This window comes from Python bivittatus, unplaced genomic scaffold (genome assembly GCF_059951505.1).
Source record: "Python bivittatus isolate LINGU-HERP-01145 unplaced genomic scaffold, Pbiv_v1 ctg000480_np1212, whole genome shotgun sequence".
In the NCBI taxonomy this organism is placed as follows: Eukaryota; Metazoa; Chordata; class Lepidosauria; order Squamata; family Pythonidae; genus Python; species Python bivittatus.
Window position 1 is genome coordinate 82,822,762 of NW_028277075.1, and position 22,142 is coordinate 82,844,903.

At 38.4% G+C, this 22,142-nt stretch overlaps 1 protein-coding gene across 10 annotated transcripts in view; it reads right to left on the reverse strand.

Moving 5' to 3' along the window:
* The window catches only part of SEMA5B (semaphorin 5B), a 476,652-nt gene that overhangs the window by 140,058 nt on the left and 314,452 nt on the right, over positions 1–22,142 (reverse strand). For all 10 annotated transcript variants that reach the window (XM_088146436.1, XM_088146435.1, XM_088146434.1 and 7 more), the window contains one exon: positions 12,368–12,413. In XM_088146436.1, coding sequence (XP_088002562.1) covers positions 12,368–12,413 — 46 coding nt within the window. The remainder of the gene's footprint in view (positions 1–12,367; positions 12,414–22,142) is intronic.

Here is a 22,142-nt window from a genome sequence, read left to right on the forward strand (position 1 = left end):
TCAGTCATAGTTATATTCATATGAATGACGTTTCTTCTCTGAGCCACTGCAACCACAGCTGGATACTGGGAGATCCACATTTTCCTCATCCTTCATACACTGCAAATACAGTGGGGCAAAAAAGTATTTAGTCAGCCACCAATTGTGCAAGTTCTCCCACTTAAAAAGATGAGAGAGGCCTGTAATTTTCAGCATAGGTATACCTCAACTATGGGAGACAAAATGGGAAAAAAAATCCAGAAAATCACATTGTCTGATTTTTAAAGAATTTATTTGCAAATCATGGTGGAAAATAAGTATTTGGTCACCTACAAACAAGCAAGATGTCTGGCTCTCACAGACCTGTAACTACTTCTTTAAGAGGCTCCTCTGTCCTCCACTCGTTACCTGTAGTAATGGCACCTGTTTGACCTTGTTATCAGTATAAAAGACACCTGTCCACAACCTCAAACAGTCACACTCCAAACTCCACTATGGCCAAGACCAAAGAGCTGTCGAAGGACACCAGAAACAAAATTGTAGACCTGCACCAGGCTGGGAAGACTGAATCTGCAATAGGCAAGTAGCTTAGTGTGAAGAAATCTACTGTGGGAGCAATAATTAGAAAATGGAAGACATACAAGACCACTGATAATCTCCCTCGATCTGGGGCTCCACGCAAGATCTCACCCCGCGGGGTCAAAATGATCACAAGAACGGTGAGCAAAAATCCCAGAACCACATGGGGGGACCTAGTGAATGACCTGCAGAGAGCTGGGACCAAAGTAACAAAGGCTACCATCAGTAACACACTATGCTGCCAGGGACTCAAATCCTGCAGTGCCAGGCGTGTCCCCCTGCTTAAGCCAGTACATGTCCGGGCCCGTCTGAAGTTTGCTAGAGAGCATTTGGATGATCCAGAAGAGGATTGGGAGAATGTCATATGGTCAGATGAAACCAAAGTAGAACGTTTTGGTCTAAACTCAACTCGTCGTGTTTGGAGGAGAGAGAATGCTGAGATGCATCCAAAGAACACCATACCTACTGTGAAGCATGGGGGTGGAAACATCATGCTTTGGGGCTGTTTTTCTGCAAAGGGACCAGGACGACTGATCCGTGTAAAGGAAAGAATGAATGGGGCCATGTATCGTGAGATTTGGAGTGAACACCTCCTTCCATCAGCAAGGGCATTGAAGATGAAACGTGGCTGGGTCTTTCAGCATGACAATGATCCCAAACACACCACCCGGGCAACGAAGGAGTGGCTTCGTAAGAAGCATTTCAAGGTCCTGGAGTGGCCTAGCCAGTCTCCAGATCTCAACCCCATGGAAAACCTTTGGAGGGAGTTGAAAGTCCGTGTTGCCCAGCAACAGCCCCAAAACATCCCTGCTCTAGAGGAGATCTGCATGGAGGAATGGGCCAAAATACCAGCAACAGTGTGTGAAAACCTTGTGAAGACTTACAGAAAACGTTTGACCTCTGTCATTGCCAACAAAGGATATATAACAAAGTATTGGGATGAACTTTTGATATTGACCAAATACTTATTTTCCACCATGATTTGCAAATAAATTCTTTAAAAATCAGACAATGTGATTTTCTGGATTTTTCCCCCCATTTTGTCTCTCATAGTTGAGGTATACCTATGATGAAAATTACAGGCCTCTCTCATCTTTTTAAGTGGGAGAACTTGCACAATTGGTGGCTGACTAAATACTTTTTTGCCCCACTGTATTTTCTCCATTGTGTAGTTCTTTGGATTTATAAAGTTCCTCTGAATCCAATGGAATATATGCCAATTTTTGTGTTTTTGAATCACTACATTTTCAAAAAGGAAAGCACGTACTGCAGCAAAAATTCCTTTACCAACTCAGCGCAAATAAACTCCAACCTGGCAGAGTGAGCTCCCAGCTGAGAAGCCCTCCATAATCTAGTGCCTTCCATACATGTTGAACTACACGGGCCAGAATCATCAACTGACACACTCAGTGGTACAGAAGGCAACTGATGGGGAAGGCTGATCTAAGGAGATGCTCCGGTTTATAACTCTACTCAGCCATGAAGTTCATATGAAAATCTTGGACCAGTTCCTACATTTCTCATCTTAAATTGCCTCACAGAGTACTGTGAGAACATAAAGCACACTACCCATTAATCTCTCGGAAAAAGAGTTGGATTTAAAATATTATAAATCAACTGTATCCACAATGTCAATATATTCTACATGGAACCTGTACTACCCTTCCAAGGGACAGGAAACCTACATCAAATCATTGCAACAGACTACCTTTTTATTCAACACGTTTAAGTCTCATCACTTGTTTCTTTGTATTTGCTTGTTTAGTTTATCCACTCTTACAGCCAGCTATTTAGAAAAGGAAGGATGCTTCTGTATTCAGTCCATCAGAACCCAAGGCAATGACTGAAGTAGCCCAGTCATATAGAGAAATGGCCCATCAGACCTTGAAGTCATTATATCCAGGATTTTACTTTCTTTATATTGGCTTGCTGATACCCCCTCCCCAAAAGATCTCAAATAATATCTGTCCTTTTCATTTTTGCCTTTCAAAATGTGTAGAGAAGCCAAGAACTAAGCTCTTCCCACCTGCCAAAAGAACTCTAATGTTCCCACTGACTTTCCATTTGGAAAAAGGTGGCATGTTCATGTTTTCCCAAATCACGGCTTGCTCACAGACCCAATGAAAAGAGGAGAGAAACAGAGACCTATTATGCTTAGGATCAATCCAAATTGCCTTGAGCCATAATCCGTTTTAGCTATAGTTTGTTGAATAACCACAAGAGTGGATTCAGGCAACCAGTTAAGGCAAAACCAAATTAATTATGTCTCGGAGAAATAGGTGAACCCAGCATTAATTTTCAGCATGAATTATACCTTGCTGTTTCTTTTTATGAAAAAATGAAAATATTGAATCTCTCTGTCTTTCTCTCCATCTCTCTCTCTTTCTCTCTCTCTCTTACAGACTTCAGACTGTAAAATATCATTTAAATACTATGAGCAACGATAGGAAAGCTGAGGTAGAAGAACCTGAGTTTCAAAAACACAGAGGCCCTTAAAGTAATCTTGAAGTGATTTCCCTCTTGGCATTTTAATCAAACCTTCAGACCAAGATTTGTGACAGAGGCTTCCCTAGTGAACAATATCCACCTACAGATTGACAGGAAGAGCATGACCCTGCTTGTTGTAATGGGGACATGATTTGCCATCCTTTTCTCTACCTTCTAGGTGGGTAGCAGAGTGTGAATGCATTGTAGGATCCAGGCTATATGAGTGACTTGAAGACTATATGGTATTAGGTGGAAATGTCTATTCCTCTGTGGCCAGTATGGCTAGCCAAGTTATGAAGAGAAATGGGATTGGGAGTATGTCACATTTATTTGGTCTTCTGTATTAAAAATCTTCTTGCCTGCCAAATTCCTTACATCTTCACTGACTCCTAATTAAAGAATAAGCACGGTGAAGACTCACAAATAACACTGGATAATAACAATGTCAACTTTGCACTGTCCCATGTAGAAAGAAAGAGGGCAAACAGCTCCATCTGGGTGCAAATTACCTAAGGGATACAAATTTGGCATTAGAAAGGGCAAATTTCAGAATCTCTAAGAGGAACATTTCTCATATCTCCTAATAAGGAATTTCAAGCACAATAACAGCATGAATCTGTGGAACTAAAGTGCCCTGGGAAGTCTGAATCTATTAATTAAGGGGATGAACAAGGAGATGGTTTTCTCTTCCACTGGTAACAGTCTCAGTAATGCTAAGATGACTGTTTTATAACAAATACTATCTCTTATAGATATACTTGAACATTATCTACTTCTCCCTCCTCTCTTCATGTATTTATAAGGATAAATACCCAGCACCACGAGAAATCATGCACTACAGTCCACAAAAGCTTATGCCACATGACATTTGTTAGTTATTAAGTTTATATGTAATTTTTTTTCAACTTAGAAAGTACAACCTAACATGCCTTACTTTAATATATCACCAGTGAAAACACAACACTAATTGTTAAAATTAATTATATAATATTCAGCAGTCACTTGATCATTTGATCGGCAGAGAACCTCCATGCATTTTTGAGTCCATGCTTGCAAAGTGAGGAAGTAACTTGAAAATAATTATTAGATGAGAGAGATTAATGGTATTTACTGTCAACAAAGTTGGGACCTTGTATTTTTTTTCCCAACTTCCAGAGATTGGAGACACTTTGAATCAAAAGGTTTGAGGGAGATTTTGTGTCTAGATCTATAAAAATGGATTCAGTGCTAGTAACAAATGGACTGAGCCTCCCATTTCTCTCTCCATTCTAACTTGGCTACAAAGTTAGCTAAACCAACAGTCCACGGTGAAAGTACACCTGTAAATATATGCAGGTCCTCTTCCTCTTTTTTTTTTTAATTATTATTTTTAACTTGCGGGAACTGAACCCTTTGAGAGACTAGAAGGGCTCAAGAGATAAACATTTGAAAACCACTGGTTTACTACATGCTATGACAACAATCCTAAAAGTCCCCTTGTAGTAAGCCCCAGTGATTTCAAGGAGGCTTCTGCATCATGTACTATGAAAAGCCTTTATGCTAAGGTACACTGAATCAGCCAGTTTGTGTGCATAAACAGCTTCACTTATAAAAGTCACACAAATTATACTATGCAGCACTGCGGTAATATTACACAAGTTAGTGCAACTAATAAACAGAAGATCTGGATGTTAAAAAAGCAAGTTTATTATTATATCTCTGTTAGATGATTTGGGGGTAAGCCCTTTACCCGATCAATTGCCAAACAACAAAACACACATTATTTAGAATACATGACTGGAACTTTAATCTGTCCTTGTTTTATTTAGTTTCTGTTTTTCTATTGAAAAGTTTCATCTTCTTGTATATGACGGGAATGAAAAGTTTTGTAATCAGAACAGTGTGGAGGATATTTTACAAAAGCAGTTATTATTCTGCATTCTATGGCAAAGTTTGTTATTTATGTAAAACTTGTTTCATTTTATTATTTTTTTCAGTGCAACTAAAATAAGAATTTTGCCAAGTTAGAGTCAATTTTGAGAAAACATTAATGAATATGGGTGTGTGTACACACAAACACACAGAGTAGACATTGAGCTGTAAGATTCTGAAAAACTAAGGATTTGTTTAGCTTTTGTTTTGAAATGTTTGTTTTTGCAAAAAGGCAAGGTTAGATTGCTATAATTTCACAGTGTATTTCCAACATAGACACATATAACCCGTAGCCTTAAAGGTCATGCTAAAATGTAATGTAGCAAAGATGGAATGCTGATTCTTTGAAACTATACTGAGGGGTTTTAGCTCAATTCTGGCTTACATTTCTAGGTTACTATTTAGCACAGAATTTACTATTACTGAACGCTCACAACAAACCTCTTCCTAAGGCGTAAGGCCAACTTTACCAAATCCGTCTGTATACTAGAGAAGCACTAAAGGCCAAGTCTCATGTTAGCTTAATTTAACAAATGAATAATGCCTTTAAAACCACAACTGGGGTAGAAAGTAAATGATCCAGAATGGTATCATTTTAGATTCTCAGGTTTAGCTGAATGAGTTTTCTTGATACATGCAGCTTTCTCCCATCTAATAAGTTGTAGAACCTTGTATAGCTAGCATTTGACATTGGATGGATACCTCTTAGCACAATTAAAAAACACTGAGCACAAATCTCCAGGGAACAAAATAGGCTTTGGGTGAATAAGGACAGTCTATGACATTTTCAGTGTTACATAAATGAAATTAACAGTAGACATAACTATTTCAAGTCAGCAAATGGTGAGGCCCTAGACAGAAGAAAATGTCTAATAATGATAAGTAATGGATTTATGTGGCCACGCTGCTGGCATTTCAGATGTGCATTTGTTATAGAAGCAAGTTCAGGTCCCACAAGAATAAGATAAATGAGGCTTACTGACGCCACAAAGCTCTGAGGATCCAAAACCATGTATCTCATAATTGCTTTTTAGCACTGATTCAAACAAATCCTTTTGACAAAGTAGAGCTAATCCTTTTGCTCACCACATAAAAATAGTCTGCAAAATGCAGAAGGAATGAGACCAAGCCCTTTAAATGATTTAGCCCCTTAGCATCAGGAAAAAAGAACAAGAGAAAGTTGTGGTGTCTAGCTAGGCCTATGAAGTTCATCATCACTCTCATTTGTAATTCACAAGTAAGTACTGTATGCATTTGGCTGATTTCAAATGCGAAACAGGGCGAGTCCGGTAGGAAATCCCAGGGAAGTCAAAGAAACATCCTGGAAGAACGAAAAGACAAACAACTTCTGTATCCCTGCCAAGAAAACTAGGTAGACATGTCCATGAGCCCCCAAGAGTCAAAGGAGGTTTTATATACTTTTCACTCATGAGGAAACAGAATAAATCACGTTTTCTGACTTTTGTCATTTCTGCCTGATTCTCAAGCTAAGCCCAGAGGACCATTTGGAGTCTCCTTCCCCTGCCAAATATACTATGGAGTGGGTGGGGCAATGGCCATGGACAGCAGAGGGTACCAAAAATGGTTCAGAAAGCAGCGCAACTCAAAATCATGTATGTTTTGTCAGAAGGACCAGAGAAAATGATATCATCATTCATGAAGGACATCCACTAAGTATGTGATCTTCAGCATTAACCAGTTAAAATATGCCTCATGCTGATAATACAAGAGCGCATATATTTATTTGCCTAGTTAGTTAAATGTATATGAAAACATGGGGTAATTCTGATACAATCCTTTTAGCTATAATGGAATTGTGATTTCGTGTCAAGATTTGCTCCTACAAAATTCAAGGTACAATGAGAAAATACAATGAAGCAGAGAAGAAACTAAAATAAATAATTGCTGAAGGGGAAAAACAGAAATATGTACTCTAGATAAGGAATTATGCATCATCATTCACCGTGACATATAAAGCAGGGAGGCTATGTCTAAGGTAATTGCTTATGTTCTGAATATCACTCTTTTCTAGATAAATATCACAAGATAGGGCTATTTTTTTTTTCTTAAAACAGCTTGTGACCTGTCTCCACACAAATATGTAGAAGAAGTCAAATTAGTTGTGCCATTAATCACTCTTTGGCTTTTGATAACAAAAGCTTTGAAACACACATACTGTTTTCTACTGACTGATCTTCCTCCTCACCACCACCACCACCCTCCCCGCCAGCAGCTGAGTTCCACTCTCTTTCCCTAGGCAATATGACATTTTGCTTGTCCACCTGATATTAGGGCTGTCAGCTTTGCTGGGGGAACTGTAAAATGCACCCTGAAGATTACAAGAAAAGCAGCTGGAGACAAGAATTCTGGGTGACATTCAGTGTCGTTTTCTGATCATATTTTAACAAATACACACACTGAATTAAACCAAACCAGATTTAAAATCAAACCAAACCAAACAGTAACAACAGTGAATGCTCCTAAACCAGGATAGGCCGCCCTATTATTTGGAAGGAGAAGTCAGTGGCCACAGTTGGCAAAGAAGTGATGCAAACGTGGTGGGACACATCATGATCAAGGAGGGAGACCAGACATTTTTTTTAAGACGATGGGGACTGCAGGTTTTTTTCCCCCCCTTCATAAAGCCTATTTTTAGTCTGTATTACAGCTTTCATATGCCCCTAACTCAGAATGATATGAAATCAACATTCAGGAGGAATTCTGTGGGCTACAGAAAAGAAAACTGGGTTCCACCAGCCGCCTACCATGAATATATCTGCTTTTGGAGCCTTACTGAATACCCCGTTCTGTTGTCAAGAGTAACTTTTATTGCAAGGTTTCCATACTAAGAAACTTTGCCTTAGTATACTTAGATCAGCCTTGCAAAGTTAAGATGGTACTCCTGCGTGGGGCTGGGCAGTGCTTCAGATTCAATCCCCAAAGGGTCTCCAAAAGTGCATTTTATTGTGGCAATTGTTGTCTATTGAGTTTTGGTCCATGCATATAGGTATCTTTGTTTTTAATTGTTTTTAATCATTATTAAGTTTATTGTATTTATTGCTAGGCACGCAGAGTCGCACATTGATTGGGCACCTATATAAATTGATCAAATGAAAGAATGAATAAGGGAACATGCACAGGCTGAATGTAGTATTTGTCTGCAGCGCTTTCAAGCAGCTCATTTTTTCCACAATCATGTGGCTGGTGTAACCAGAGCACATTTACAAGAGACTGAACCTTTCTGAAATCAATCAGACTTACTATTTCTCAGCCTAATTTCAAAATCCTTTTGCAAGGGACCTTGGCAGGAGTGATGGGTCCTTCCCTCAGCATGTATGGGGATGAGAGAGAGAAAAAAAGAGAAGAGGATGTCAGAAAGAAAAAAAGAAAGGTGTCAGAGAGAGAGAGAACAGATTGCACCCATTGCATGCTTCGGCCCCTCCCGTCAACAGATGACCATCAAGAACCAAGAGGATGCGGGCTGATGTGCAGAAGGAAAGAGCACCACTGTGCACCAGACAACATTTCTTTGTAAGCATCACTCTGGACTACCAACTGAGCTCTCACCAGCCCAGTTTTATACACATTAAAAATGCACTTTACTCAGTCAGTTTCAACTAAATTTTATCATTTAAAATGTGCTTTGAGGATGTTGTTTTTAAAGCAGTTTTTCCACTAATCTTTTAATTGTGGAGCCTACTGTAAAAAGCTCTTTTTGTATGAATGCAAAGGATTAGGTTTAACCCTTTTAAAAGCATAACACACTGAACAAGGTGTGTAGGATATGTTCACTATTCCCATTAGACAGGGTTTTGAGGGATGTATCCCATCAATATGGAAGAAAAGGGGAGAATCCCAAAGTCAGAGATTAGCCCTACTGAGCACAACATTAAGATTAATTTCGCTGGATGTCTTATGGAGGAAGAAATGCAAATATGTTTTGTAGTGACACTTCATGGGAAAAAAAGTTAACACCCACATCACAAAATGTAACTGCAGCACTGTAATACCGTCCACAGCAGCCAACATCCTGACTGCTGTCTAGAAGAAAAAAGGAACATTCTGTGGCAAATAACACTACTTCTTTGTTCAAAGGTATGAGGTTCCCCCCCCACCCCTTGTGACAGGGAGGATAAATAAATACAGCAAGTATGATGAATGGCTATCATATGCTAAATAGCAGAAAACGTTAGTTTTCTGATTAAGGGAGAAAAAACAGAATTTCTCAGGCCTAGCTTTAACACCATTTCTGATAGATAGCAGCTATATTTCAAAATACTCACTTTGACAGCTGTGTACTTTAGACTGCTTTATTTCTCTTTAAGTTTTTTTTTTTCCAGAAGAGGGAGAAAACAAACAAAACCTCGACTTACAGCGGTGGAAGTGCACTGAAAGCAAGGCCTTTTCAAACACCCAAGAAAAACTAGGATATTCCAGCAGAAAAAATAGAAGTCTCAATCAAACTGTAATTTAAATCCTATTTATATTAAATGCAATTAGATTTAATGAGAACCTTTAATAAAACAAGGTTCTTTATTTTTTAAGAGTGAAGTCCATCTGCTTTCTTTTAATACCCTTTTCTAGTTCTAGACAAAATATTATTTCATGCAGTGTTATAAGACTTCAATGACGTACCTGGGGCCCAAATCAACCTCAACACATACAATGATCAGCGGCATCAGGGTGGAGGAGATGGTTTAAATTAAAAAAAAAAAAAAAGATTCTAGCCACAACTGCATGATTAAAGCTCCAACCCTTTCACATGTGCAATTTGTGGTTGTGGTTACCATCTTGATTTTTTCTTTTTTTATTACCCCTGGAAACACCCTATCAGGGTTCAGATTGATGGGCATGATATTCCTTCAACAACTGGATATCCACAGATCTCTTCCCTGAAGAGTTAGAAAATGGATGCTGAATCACAGATGCTCTTGTTATGCTGAATGTATGTTTTTTTTTTTTTTCAAAGCAGAGGTAGAAGAACATAAGATTTTTCTGGCCAAGAGCCCCCTTTGACCTCGGCATACCATGCTGGAGGCTGTATGCAGCACGAAAACATAAGCAGCACAGAACAAAAACGGATTTGATTTAATATATTAAATTAAGTACAGTGTGTTGTAGTGTTGAAAGGTTAGAATGAAAACTGGGAAGGCTCAGACTGAAGCCCACCTTCAGCCATGGAAGCTCCTTGGATGACTTTGGCCCTATTATTATCTCTAATAATTGAAACGGGTCCTGTGGTACCTCCTGGTGGTCAATGTAAATGAAAACTGCACAGGATATACACTGTATAATTATAGAGAAATTCTCCTCCCCTCCAAGAGGGGTGTGTGGAAGTCATGAAAACCCCCATACATGGGGGTATAACAATGTAACACCTGTCTCTCTTTTTTCTGAGAGCTTAAAGCAGCGGTTCTTCAACTGGGAGTAATTTAGGCATATCCTGGGGTAATGCAATTTGTTATTGCTTGTTTGTGAGTCAAGAATCCATTCTGGGACAATCATTGCCAAGACCCTTGTATAAAACAACAGAATCGGGGGGGGGGGGTAATGACATTATTCAAGACCGAGAAAAGGAGAATTGGGTCAAACAGTTTAAGCATCGCTGGCTTAAAGGAAGATGGACTATTTATACTATTTTGATAGTGCTATCCCACAAAGTAGTTATGGGGAAAATAAACTGAGGAAGGAAATAAGATGTATACTGCTCAGAGATTCTGGAGACAAGTCAGGATAAAAATGTAATGAATAAAAATAAATAAAATACAGTTACTAAGATTGTTCCTCATATATTTAAAACCCTTCCATTCTCTCTTATTAGAAACTGGAAGCTTCACAGAAAATGTTGGAGGACCACATGCAAAGCCTTGAGGCCTCAATTATGCTACGAGAAATCCCAAATCTCCAGGACTCAAGTTTATAGTTAGAAAACAGCAACTGCTATTTTTCTTTGAATGAGCTATGAGAAAGACATGCTAGTAATATATCAAACTTTCATGAAACGCGCATGCAAATATCTCTACTGTTGATAATTGTAATGAAGAGAAATTTAAGAACTATGTCAATGACTAGCTAAAGGTAAATATAATTTTTCCTGTATTAAGAATTGTCACACCTGAATTACTTGATGAATGACTTTATATAAACTAAATTTTCAGATGAGCAATAGATCTTTAATTCCTTTGAAGTGAGCAGCTAAAGAAACTCTAGTACATTTATGTATGTGAACACACAGCACATTATTCCTCTTTCTCAACACACTCACTAAGTGTGACAGCAAATTCTTAACTAACGTTGCTGGAATCAGTGTCTTTAAGAAATCAGTTTAAGTAAGCAAAAAACAAGGCTAAAAATGTCAATTTCTACATCACCATTGCATTGTTCTGGTACCCGTAGAGTAGCTTTGCCTTCAACTGTATCCTGCTACAATGTTCTGCTGACCATCAGAGACCATCTCTCATTCTGTTCCAATCTAGGCTCCTTTTCCTCTTTATTAGAGCAAGATAGTGCAACCAAACCTGATACTGATTTTTGGCAACAGCTATCCAACAAGTTCACTTGGATATGAGCTGTGGCTATATGCTTGAAGCACATCACCTCAACAATTCATTCAGTAGAAGTATTTCACATGCACAGCTCTAACTTACACACAGTTTCATGGCTTTAACAATGTAAAAGATGACCCAGCAATATTCATATAACTGAAGTTGTTATATCTATAATTTTAACAAACTCAGAACAAGCTCTACTAAAGTTTCAGAGCACTAATTCTTGCTACATTTTGTTAGGACCCTGCTGGCAGAACAAGAATGACACATACTGCAAACAGCAGTTCCTTCTGAAAGGTTTACCAAGTTGAGAACTAAGGAACTTAGCAAAACTCACTCCTTAGCATTTTGTGTTCATAGTAGGGCCAACAAAAGCTCAGAGCAATGATGGACGAGAATAGAGAAGGCCTCCTTTGGAAGCTGCTGATGTTGCATTAAGGAAAGCTAAGGATTTACAGTATTTACATTGTTTTAGTTAAGCTTGCACTAGCTATCCATCACAAAACTGTGCATGCTTTTAACACAATGCCCTTTCTTGTCATCTGTCCATCCCTCCTTGAGTCAACAGACCAAAGCTAAAGTGTTGAGCTAGAAAAGAGCAAGAGCATTTTCCTTACCCCAGCTCTACCTTCTCGGTGAGTAAAATACACATAGCTGTAAATGAGGAGTATCTAACATTTAAAATGCATTACAAAACAAATCAACAAGGCTAATTTTTCCAGAACAGGGGTCATATGAGTTTACCAATTCACATTCATAATAGCCATTAGTATATTCCTGTTTATTGATTTATATAAAAGCATTCTATGTAGCTTTTTAATTCTGTAATTGGAACAAGTAGATGACAGAAAGGCTGAACATACCTGAATAAGAGAAACGTTGTGTAGACTAAGTCTGAAGAGGTAGTTCCTGTGTGAGCAAGCAGATGAAATCAGAGAAGGTTTAGTTATATTAAAAAAATTATCTGAGTAAACAAACAGAAACATTGTACTACCATAAAGCATGAACAGCAATTTTCTATAGGCACTGAACCAAACGTGAAGGATCAAACAATTCCAAACTAACAAATTTCTTGGTTTTTAAATGAACTCTGTAACACAAACAAAACTCTGAAAGCCTCTATCCTATTGCTGTACAAAGTAAAATCCTGTCAGTAAACTAAAGGTTATCACTATGTACAGAGAATGAGTTTTGCTCCCTCCAAATACAGCAAACCTGGAAGCTCTGATTCCTTAAGAAACACCCCAATTCCATACTTCAGTAAGGAACTGTGAACCCAAGAAACACTGTAGATCTAACTCAGGGTTCCCCAAAGTGGTCAATAACAACCCCCAAGGGCCAATGGGACTATTCATTATTATTATTAATAGTAGTAATAGTAATATTTATTAATTTTTTTCATATAATATTGTTCGGGGGTCTGAAACTTCATGAAGGGGGTCAATGAGTTGAAGAGTTTGAGGATCCCTGATCTAACCAGTCTACTATGAAACACAAAATATAGTATCTCCGTATCACATCATAAAGACAGTACTCAACTATCAGAAAAATTAGGCGGGCGAGAAACAGAAGACACGCAGTATCCTTTATGTCAAGTACACACAGATGGTCAACATATGAAGTCCGCTCTATTCACTAATAAAGTGAATACTAATGACTTGTCATATAGAGACAGCTGCTACAGGATGTGATTTAAAATGGCTCCAAATATTAAACATCTTCCATCCAGGCAAACCACACTATATGTGTGATGTGGAGGATCATGTTTTTTGTTTTTGTTCTTCTTTTTTTTAAACTAGAACAGACAAGGATGGGAAAAAGGGACATCTAATTTGAATCAGGACTGCAATGCTGGAGAAGAGAGTTAACCTTTTCAACACCATCCGTTACTTCACCACCCAGAGGGTGCTCTTAATCCCAGGGCTGCATTTTCTCCCTTCATACTGTGGGAAGGAAATCTTCCTCCCACCATCCAGTCTTCCTCCCTCCTCCCCACCATGCAGCCTTCCTGCTGTAATCAAAGCAAAAGATGAGAAACTACAATTAGAATGGGCCCAATACATAGATTAAAATGCAGCGAGAGACACCAATTTCATAACATTCCTTCCTGGCTGAAGTTTAACCAGAGGTCTCTTTGATCAAATGAGAAAAGATCCTTTCCCCGAAGAGATTACCATTTCAATCAACAAATGCTAAACAAGCGGAAAACTGCAACTCAGCGGGGCGCCTAACTACAGAGGAACGCCTAACTTCCTGGAACGCCGGCTCAGTGCATTTTCTTGGAATTCCTGAAGGGCGCGCTTTTGAGGAACAATAGCAAGCTTTCCTTATATAAAGGGCTTATGGGGAGGACTCACTGTGACCGCCCCAACAGCTGGCTTTGAACGTTTGCTCTCAGAAATAAACTTTGCCTCTGATTCAAGCAACTGCCTGCACATTTTATTCCCGGCTCGGAAACAAACCTGGTAAGATTTCTTTCCAACAATACCAAGTATCAGCTTTTGGAGACAGCATTTAAAGGAAAGCCATAGCACAGGAGGACAGGGTTAAAATGTCTCTACTGCAGATCTGAACCCAATCATTATTGTTACTAAGCCCAAGATGATAGGAAATCCTATCACAAACTGCTTGTTCTACACATTGCTTAATTCTGAGATAATTAACATTTTCTCTGTCTCAGTCTTCCTGATCTTCTTTTCCCGTTTTGTCTTGCAGTGAGCCAAGAAAGCTCTACTTAAGCAAGTGCTGGATACTGATTTACAAAAGAGCATGGCTTTGATTTATGAATCCAACTTTCCCCCTTTGGATTTCAAGTTCTGAACACATTACTTGCATTTAAATTGTATCTGGGCATGCAGTCAACCCGTCCTGCAAACCTCTCTCCAATTGCTGCATCACATAATTAATACACCTCTTTTGCGCACTGCATATTTAAAATATCACATTTGTCTGCTTTCATCAGTTTGAAGGTCTAAAGGACTTGGCTTCTTCTGAATGTACCATACAGAGCCAGTCTAGGTTAACGATTGAAGTGTTGATCCCGGATTTAAATCCATACTCACTGATGAAGCCTATTGGCTGACTTCAGCCACTGACCTACTGAAGTGGAATTTTCAGAAAGCATTTTAAAAATGCTAAAACTGCGTTGGTTTGGGCTGGCTCATTCAATTTTGTTATGTTTGCGTTCTGCGAACGGACATGTGTCCTGCTGATACTGTTTACAGTATAATTTCTGGACAAAACCTGATTTTTTTTCTATTGAGTTTTTTCCTTCTGTGCTGTTAGAGCTTCAGAAAGTAAAAAGACTGAGCTAAGGGAATGTGCATGTATGACTGCTCTCTTTTTTTTTTCTTCCTTTTTTTAGTTTGAATATAAATTGAGGATTTATTTTCTAACTTAGTTTGGGGTAGCAGTGCTTTCTTGTTTCATTTGCTTTTTGAAGTAATCTATTTATTCCTGTGAGGGTCGATCAACAGCTGATCTCAGCCCTTTTTTCCTGTTGTAACACAATGAAACCGGAATGTATCAAGTGGAACCATTTTATTCCAAGCTCAAAACAACTCTTTGTTTTCTCAGAGTTAAACCACGGCTTACCATGCTGTATGAACGTAACGAGCGAGTAGTTGGTTACCTTTAGTTGCTTTTAAAAAAAGAATCATTTCGGCATATTTTATACAACAAAAACTGAATGACTGCTCTGTCTGAGATTAGCCAAGGCCCCAAGTTACATATGTGAACCACGTAGTTACATGTGTGCACTCATGCAAATGTGTATAGGCGTATACTCTGATTAACCACTGTGGTATCAGTGTCCTTTCAGCATTTCTAAGGCATTTGGTTAAATGGGTGGACATTTTTGCCATTACTATCTAAGTTATATTTTCATTATTATTCAGCATATAATCTCCTCTTTTTATGTGAAATATAGGAGTCTATTTTGGTTAACTTACTATACCTTTAGCTTTGAGCTTTAATTCCAATTCATCCATGCATTTTTCATGCACCCATGTCTTGCTAGTGCAAAAATACTTCCCTGCATAATGTATCAAACAAATAATATACCTTCCTTGGGAAATGTGACCATTTATAAGCCTCAGGTCCCAGTTCACTCTAAGAAGGGCAACAAGGGGTTTAGCAGTTTTGCCTTGCTCTTCTCTTGTTAAGAATGCTATTTAAATGCATTGGTTTCAGATAACTCATAAGAAGAATTTGGCACTAGCAACAGCCAGCCTCCTAGAAACATCGTATATTTTGACTGAATAAACAATTTTAATATTTAAGCTAATTCTTCCATTGCTATGGGATGGAAATAGGCAGCAGAACTAATAAAAAAAATCAATATGGAATAGCATATTAACTATAGGAAATAAATGCAGCCAGCTTCTCTGAAAGAAACTGAGATCGCATTGGCATCAACATAGTATGTATCTTCAGATCTAGACACTGTAGTGATCCTTCACTCAATTTGTATTGTAGGGAAATGTGTGTTCATGTTTTCATGGGACTGATGCAAAACCTATGCAAAAAACACACACGCCATGCCATCCAACACTATCTCAAAATCCAGACACAAGTTAAAGGAAACCATGTGTAATGCTTCTTAGTGTATGCAGAAACTATCTATATTTATAGGGTTACTGCTGGAATTCTACCTTTTTAAAATTGGAAATGAAAACTGTATCAACCTATGATAACTTATCCAGAATGTCATTTTGTGTATTAATTGTAGGGTTGCCATTACATTTCATAACTGACTCATTTGGGACCTTTCATACATATGGGAAACCTGCAATATTTTATTTATTTTAAAATACAGTTATTTATATGTTCCTTCATCAGATTATTCTTAGTGGCTCAGATCTGTAAAACGTTCAATAAAACCATAAACTGATACATAAGATCATAGCAGCCAGAAGAATCAATCCCCAAACGATTGGCCTCCAACAGCTTTGCATCCTCCCTACTGTAGGCTGTATGGAAAAGCCTAGCTGTGAAACCTCAGGTATACACTCACAGAACAGATACTACCCAACTGCATATCTGACAAAGCTGTAATTCTGAATGTATTATCAACTGTATTATAATCATAAGACTTGTGTCAACATTAATACAATGAAGTTATGCTCCCGAACACAAAAATCCCTGCTGTAGTTTATTGATTCTGAGAGGAGGCAGTAGTCTGATTCACATCAAGCTAAAACTTTCAGGGAATTAAATCAGATTATCCTACTCTGATATATCCAGTTCTAACATCTGCTCTATAGACTCACTGTACTTCCTTCAAAATTCTGTTTCTATCAAGCAATCCATCTCACCCTACCAAATGCTATACTCAATTTTCTGCCAGTGCCCAAACACTTTTAAACTGTGTTTTGGCATCCATATAGCTCACCAGAGCTGGATAAAGCAGAAAATATACCATATTTTATTCCTCAAAAAGAACGTATCTTAAAAATTTTAAGCAAATATTCCTGAATATTCTGGGGTCTCTGGAAGAAGTCAAGGAGAACTATGAATATGACTGGTCCATTCTTATGGGTGGGAATTGTAGGTAAATAGTTGAATCAAAATTAACTTTGACACCAAGTAACAAACCTGCAAACGCTTCCAGATGATGATTACTCATTCTTCCAGAAGCTCAATTTATCATGAGGCTTCTCCGAATTAAAGAACAGTGCAAATCTCATAGACGAATATAACTCCTTTTTCATTCAGTTTTGGCTATCTCATAAAAGACTAAGTGCTTGCTGTGCCTAACACCATAAAGAAGCAGGACCTGAGATATTAACATCTATGCATGGTTTTAAAAGAAGCTGGGAAGAATTCCTCCTCTTAATTTATTTGCTCTAAATAGGTCCACCTAAAAGCTGATTCTGAAATTTGGCCTACAGAGGTCTTTGGGAGGGAGGTGTCCGGGGGGGGGGGGCAAATGATGACAGCAGTGTCATGCAAGCCTTTTGTATGTCTGTCATGCATGTACAGGAAGGCCTGGCGCAATATGGTTCATGGGGTCACAAAGAGTCGGACACGACTTAACGACTGAACAACAACATGCATGTACATGTAAAAGGGGCAGGGCCTGAATCACGATGGTGTGATGGGGCTTTCATCATTTTGACACTACCATACCTACCTACTTTGCCATGTTAATGCAAAAACAAAAATAACGAAGAAAAGTATGGCAATATTAAAAATTGATATTTATCCTGGTTTACAGTGGAAGCATAGAATTTTGTACAAACTATTCATTACACCGTAAAGAATTCAAAACCAATCTGCACCTTGTCTTTCTTGCAAGGCTGCCCTATTCCCACAATATATGCTCATCTGCAATGAGGGAGTTGTTTTAAGGCAATCTCCTTGCTAATAAAAAAAAAAAAAGAGCTCTGCCATCCTTTCAGGCTGAGCCAGTTACAAGAGCATTTGATCTGGAAAGAAACATCTTATCAATCGGCAACTGGAAAGAAAGCCAATTAATTTACCTTTGATCTTTTCCCACAATACCTGTTTTTTTTCCCCCTCTAGGAAAATTAATGCCTTCTCCCAAACTTCAGCATAATGCACACTGTCAGCCCCAAGCAGGGCACACAGCGGTTTTCTAAGAGAGGTCCTAGTCCCTGAAGAAGGAAATACATAATTTGGAGTGCTCTTGTATCTCAGGTTCCTCAAAACGAAACAGTGAGCACTTTGTATGGGTTCCAACAAATGCTTTAATTATGTCTACTTCTAAAAGAAAACAGATCTCACATTAAGGATGTAAAATGATGTCACTAGATTCTATTCCATGCAAATGTTGGCATTTCACTCTGAAAGCAACCCATGCAAAGAGTGGCTAAAAGTGATGTATCTGGCTACTGCTGTTGTGCCTATAAGAAATTTGGAAACCCACTAGGGGTAAAGGTATATGTTTGTAATTTGCTTCAATTGTCTTCACTTTTCTCTTTGCTTTTAAAATACTTCATGGCAGCCCCAGGCTCTTCACAGTAATGCCTACAGAAGAGAATATCTGTAGCTCAGTGTTGAACTGTAGAGCCCTTGCTGCTCTCTGAGCTTGGTTGTTTGCTCGCAGACATTTCATTACCTGACTAGGTAACATCAGTGCTAGTGAGTGTGGGGTTTGCTCTCTGTATATATACAATAGCTTGCACTGTCAGTGTTGGTGGGGGTGTGGTTTTCTCCTTGATAGTTCCTTGGTTAGAATGTTGTTTGCTGCTTGATTGTTTGTCTGGTGTTAATCTCTGCTTATCTGGGTGATGACTGCTGGCGAGGAGGTGTTCTGGTCTTTCGTTTTCCTTTTTATTGTCTCTCTTGAATAGTGTGCAGATGTTGCTTATCTCTATGTGCCTGTTGATGGCTACCTTGTCCCATACCAAACTTCCAGGAATTCCTTGCGTTTTTGGATTTAGCTTGATCTTAGTTGCTGACAGGTTCCCAGTTGAAACTATGGTTAAGTCTGTCCATGTGTTGTGAGATTAAGGAGCTTTCATCGTGTCTTCTGACTGCTAGTTGTGTTCATGGATGCGCTCCACTAGCCTTCTGCCTGCCTGTCCTACATAGTGGTTGTTACAGTAATGCCTGTTCCACCCAGCACTTCCTGGAAGCCATGCCTGAAGAACAAGTTTGTATTGTGGAGCTCCATACTGTGACAAGAACAAAAAGCCTTATCTTTCTTGCAGCAGTGTGGGGCTCTCCCAACAGAAGTTTCTCTTTTGGGCAGCGTTTCCTGAAATGCCAATATGGAGACATTGCTGTGAAGTGCCCAGCATTGCTATAGTGTAATGCATTTTAAAAGGAAGAAAATGATGAAAAACCCTGTCTGGTCATTCCTTTAATCAACTAATTGAAAAAACACCCTACTGCAGCTATCTAGAAAATCTACTTTGATTTTTAGAGAGCCACATATTTTTAGCACACACCCTAGTAAATAACTACAGATTATGGCTGGTGTGGGTCTTCCGGGCTGTGTGGCCGTGTTCTGGAAGTTTTGTTTCCTAACGTTTCACCAGCATCTGTGACCGGCATCTTCAGAGAGCACAGACAGGAGAACTGCTCCTGTCTGTGCTCCTGCTCTCTGAAGATGCTTGTCACAGATGCTGGCGAAACGTTAGGAAACAAAACTTCCAGAACACGGCCACACAGCCTGGAAGACCCACACCAGCCATCGTATGCTGGCCGTGGAAGCCTTTGACAATACAACTACAGATTATCTTTGCAAAATGGGGCCATATTTATACACATTTCAAAAATTTCAGCTTATGGAGAATTGAGGAATGAATCTGATCTTCAGAGTAGCTCAGAAGGATCATTCCTAACTGTGCAACATGGGCTGTTTGGTGCTGAGTGTATTTAGGAACATTGTGGGATGATGAGCCATATTTGTTAATTTAGACATTTCTAAACTATCTCAAAAGCAGATGTAACTCATTGCATGGGCCACCAATTCGTTTCCAACAACATTTGAAGACCTATAAAAATTTAGTTCTATATGATATGCATTGCTTATTCATTAAAGTTGGCCTTTAGCTAACATCAGCTTCATCGGATAAAACTTTGGGGTGATCCTTCTCATAAGCTGTTGAGCCCTCAAATGGCTTACCTCCTTAAATATGGGAATTAACCATTTTGTTGACTTTTAAGAAGGCCTTCCAAACATAGTTCCACTCAAGATTTTAAATATAGGATAATTGCTTTTAATTTATTTCTACGTCTTGTAAACTGCTTTTGAGATAGCTTAGAGCTTTCTAAACAAACAAACAAACAAACAAACAAAGAAGATACCGTCATCCCACAATGTTCCTAAATACATTCGGCATCAAACAGTACTTAGATTGCATCCTTCTGGAAAATTTCAAACAAATCTCTGTACAATACTGTTTGTGTCATGGTATCACACACAACAAATTTCATATGGTTTGTTATAGACCCCGCTGCTAGCATTATAAATAAAATGCACTCTGTAACCACTTATTTTCCTCTTTAACATAATTATTGTTGTAATTTCACATTGATAAACTGGTGGGAAATATTGAGAGGGTTCCAAATGAAAGATGATACCTTGACCCTTTGTTATATCCTTGGAATAAGGCAGAAGGATTATATAATGAATAAAAGCCTTAACTGGAAGTATCAGTGTACAGTGAAGAACTGCTGCTACTAAGCTACTGTCTGGTTTATTTATTTTAATGCTCTTTTTTAACCCTTATGGATTTTTTGTTGTAATAAAGATTAATTATTTGATTGATTGATAATCTACTTCTGCTCCAGTAAGCACTCAAGATTATATATAAAATTTAAATCAATTAAAATGGAAAACAACCTTAAAGTAACCTTCTGACACTATCTTTAAGAGAAGAAAAACATATACATTCAGTAGTATTGATGATTTATTCTTAATCTATCATTTGGGGAAAAAATCCTCACAGTTTAGTTGTCTTTTAACTGTAGCATAGCACAAAATGGAACTAAGATATGTTTTTGCTATTTTAAATGTTAACACTCTGACAAATATGAAGATGTGATCATTCAACATCCTCTGTAGGAAAACACTCAATGAAAAACAGCAGGCACTAAGGTACTATACCTACCAGGGGACTATTGGCAAACAATAGAGAATAACCCAGTTTTCTGTTTATTTTTAGGTTGGGATGTTGGTGGTAAGGAAGTAGATTAAATTACAAAGCAGTGCATTTGGACAGTTCAGACAGACAGACTATGGTGAACAAACACACACAGAGAGTTCTCTCAGCATCTGATATTTAGACACAAGGTAGTATGCTAGAGAGAGAAATGACAACAGTATTCTACCAAGACAGCCAAATGGACATTCACAACCAAGATGATCTTTGGTTTGATGGGGAATATATCTTAATTTTTAAGGATTATAATACATAAAGGTTCCCCCAGGAAAAATGTAACACTTTAGATCTGTCAGTTAATAAATAAATTATGATCAAGAACGTGTTGTTTATCTCAGAGACAGGTTAAATGGGCCCCTTATTAGCACTTGAGTAGTGAGTCCACAACAGGAAAGATAATTAGCTATAACTTTCTTCCACAAAAAGTTAAATCTATCTGCAAGGGGAAGTTGGGCCAATGAGTTGCTCCCAGAATTTAATTTCATCCACTAGGATGGATATGGCATGAGATCCTAATTCAAGTCCTAGTTAAGCTAGGGACAACATCAACATGATACCAAAAAATGAGTTGCCCCCAGGTTGGAAGATATCCAGATATATGCTCGTAAAGAGAACGTTTATGATGTACATGGATTAAAGATGAAAGGGTATCCAGAGGTCAAAAGAAAGTTCAATGTTGCAAAGATATGCATAGCATTGATACATGGAATGTCAGAACAATGAAACTTCATATGGTCAGAGCAAAAATGGCAAAACTGCCATTTTGGGAAACAGCAAACTGTAATGGACTGTAATGAGTCACTTCACATCAGAGGAGCATCAGATCTACTGCAGGCAAGAAAATCACAGAAGAAATGTAGTGGGCATCATTATTAGAAAAAGGATGTCAAAAGCTAGTGCTCAAATGCAATCTAAAAACTTAGAGAGTGATCTCAATTCAAGACTAAGGCAAGCCAATCAATATTAGGGTGATCCAGGTCTATGCTCCAGCCACAGAGCAAAA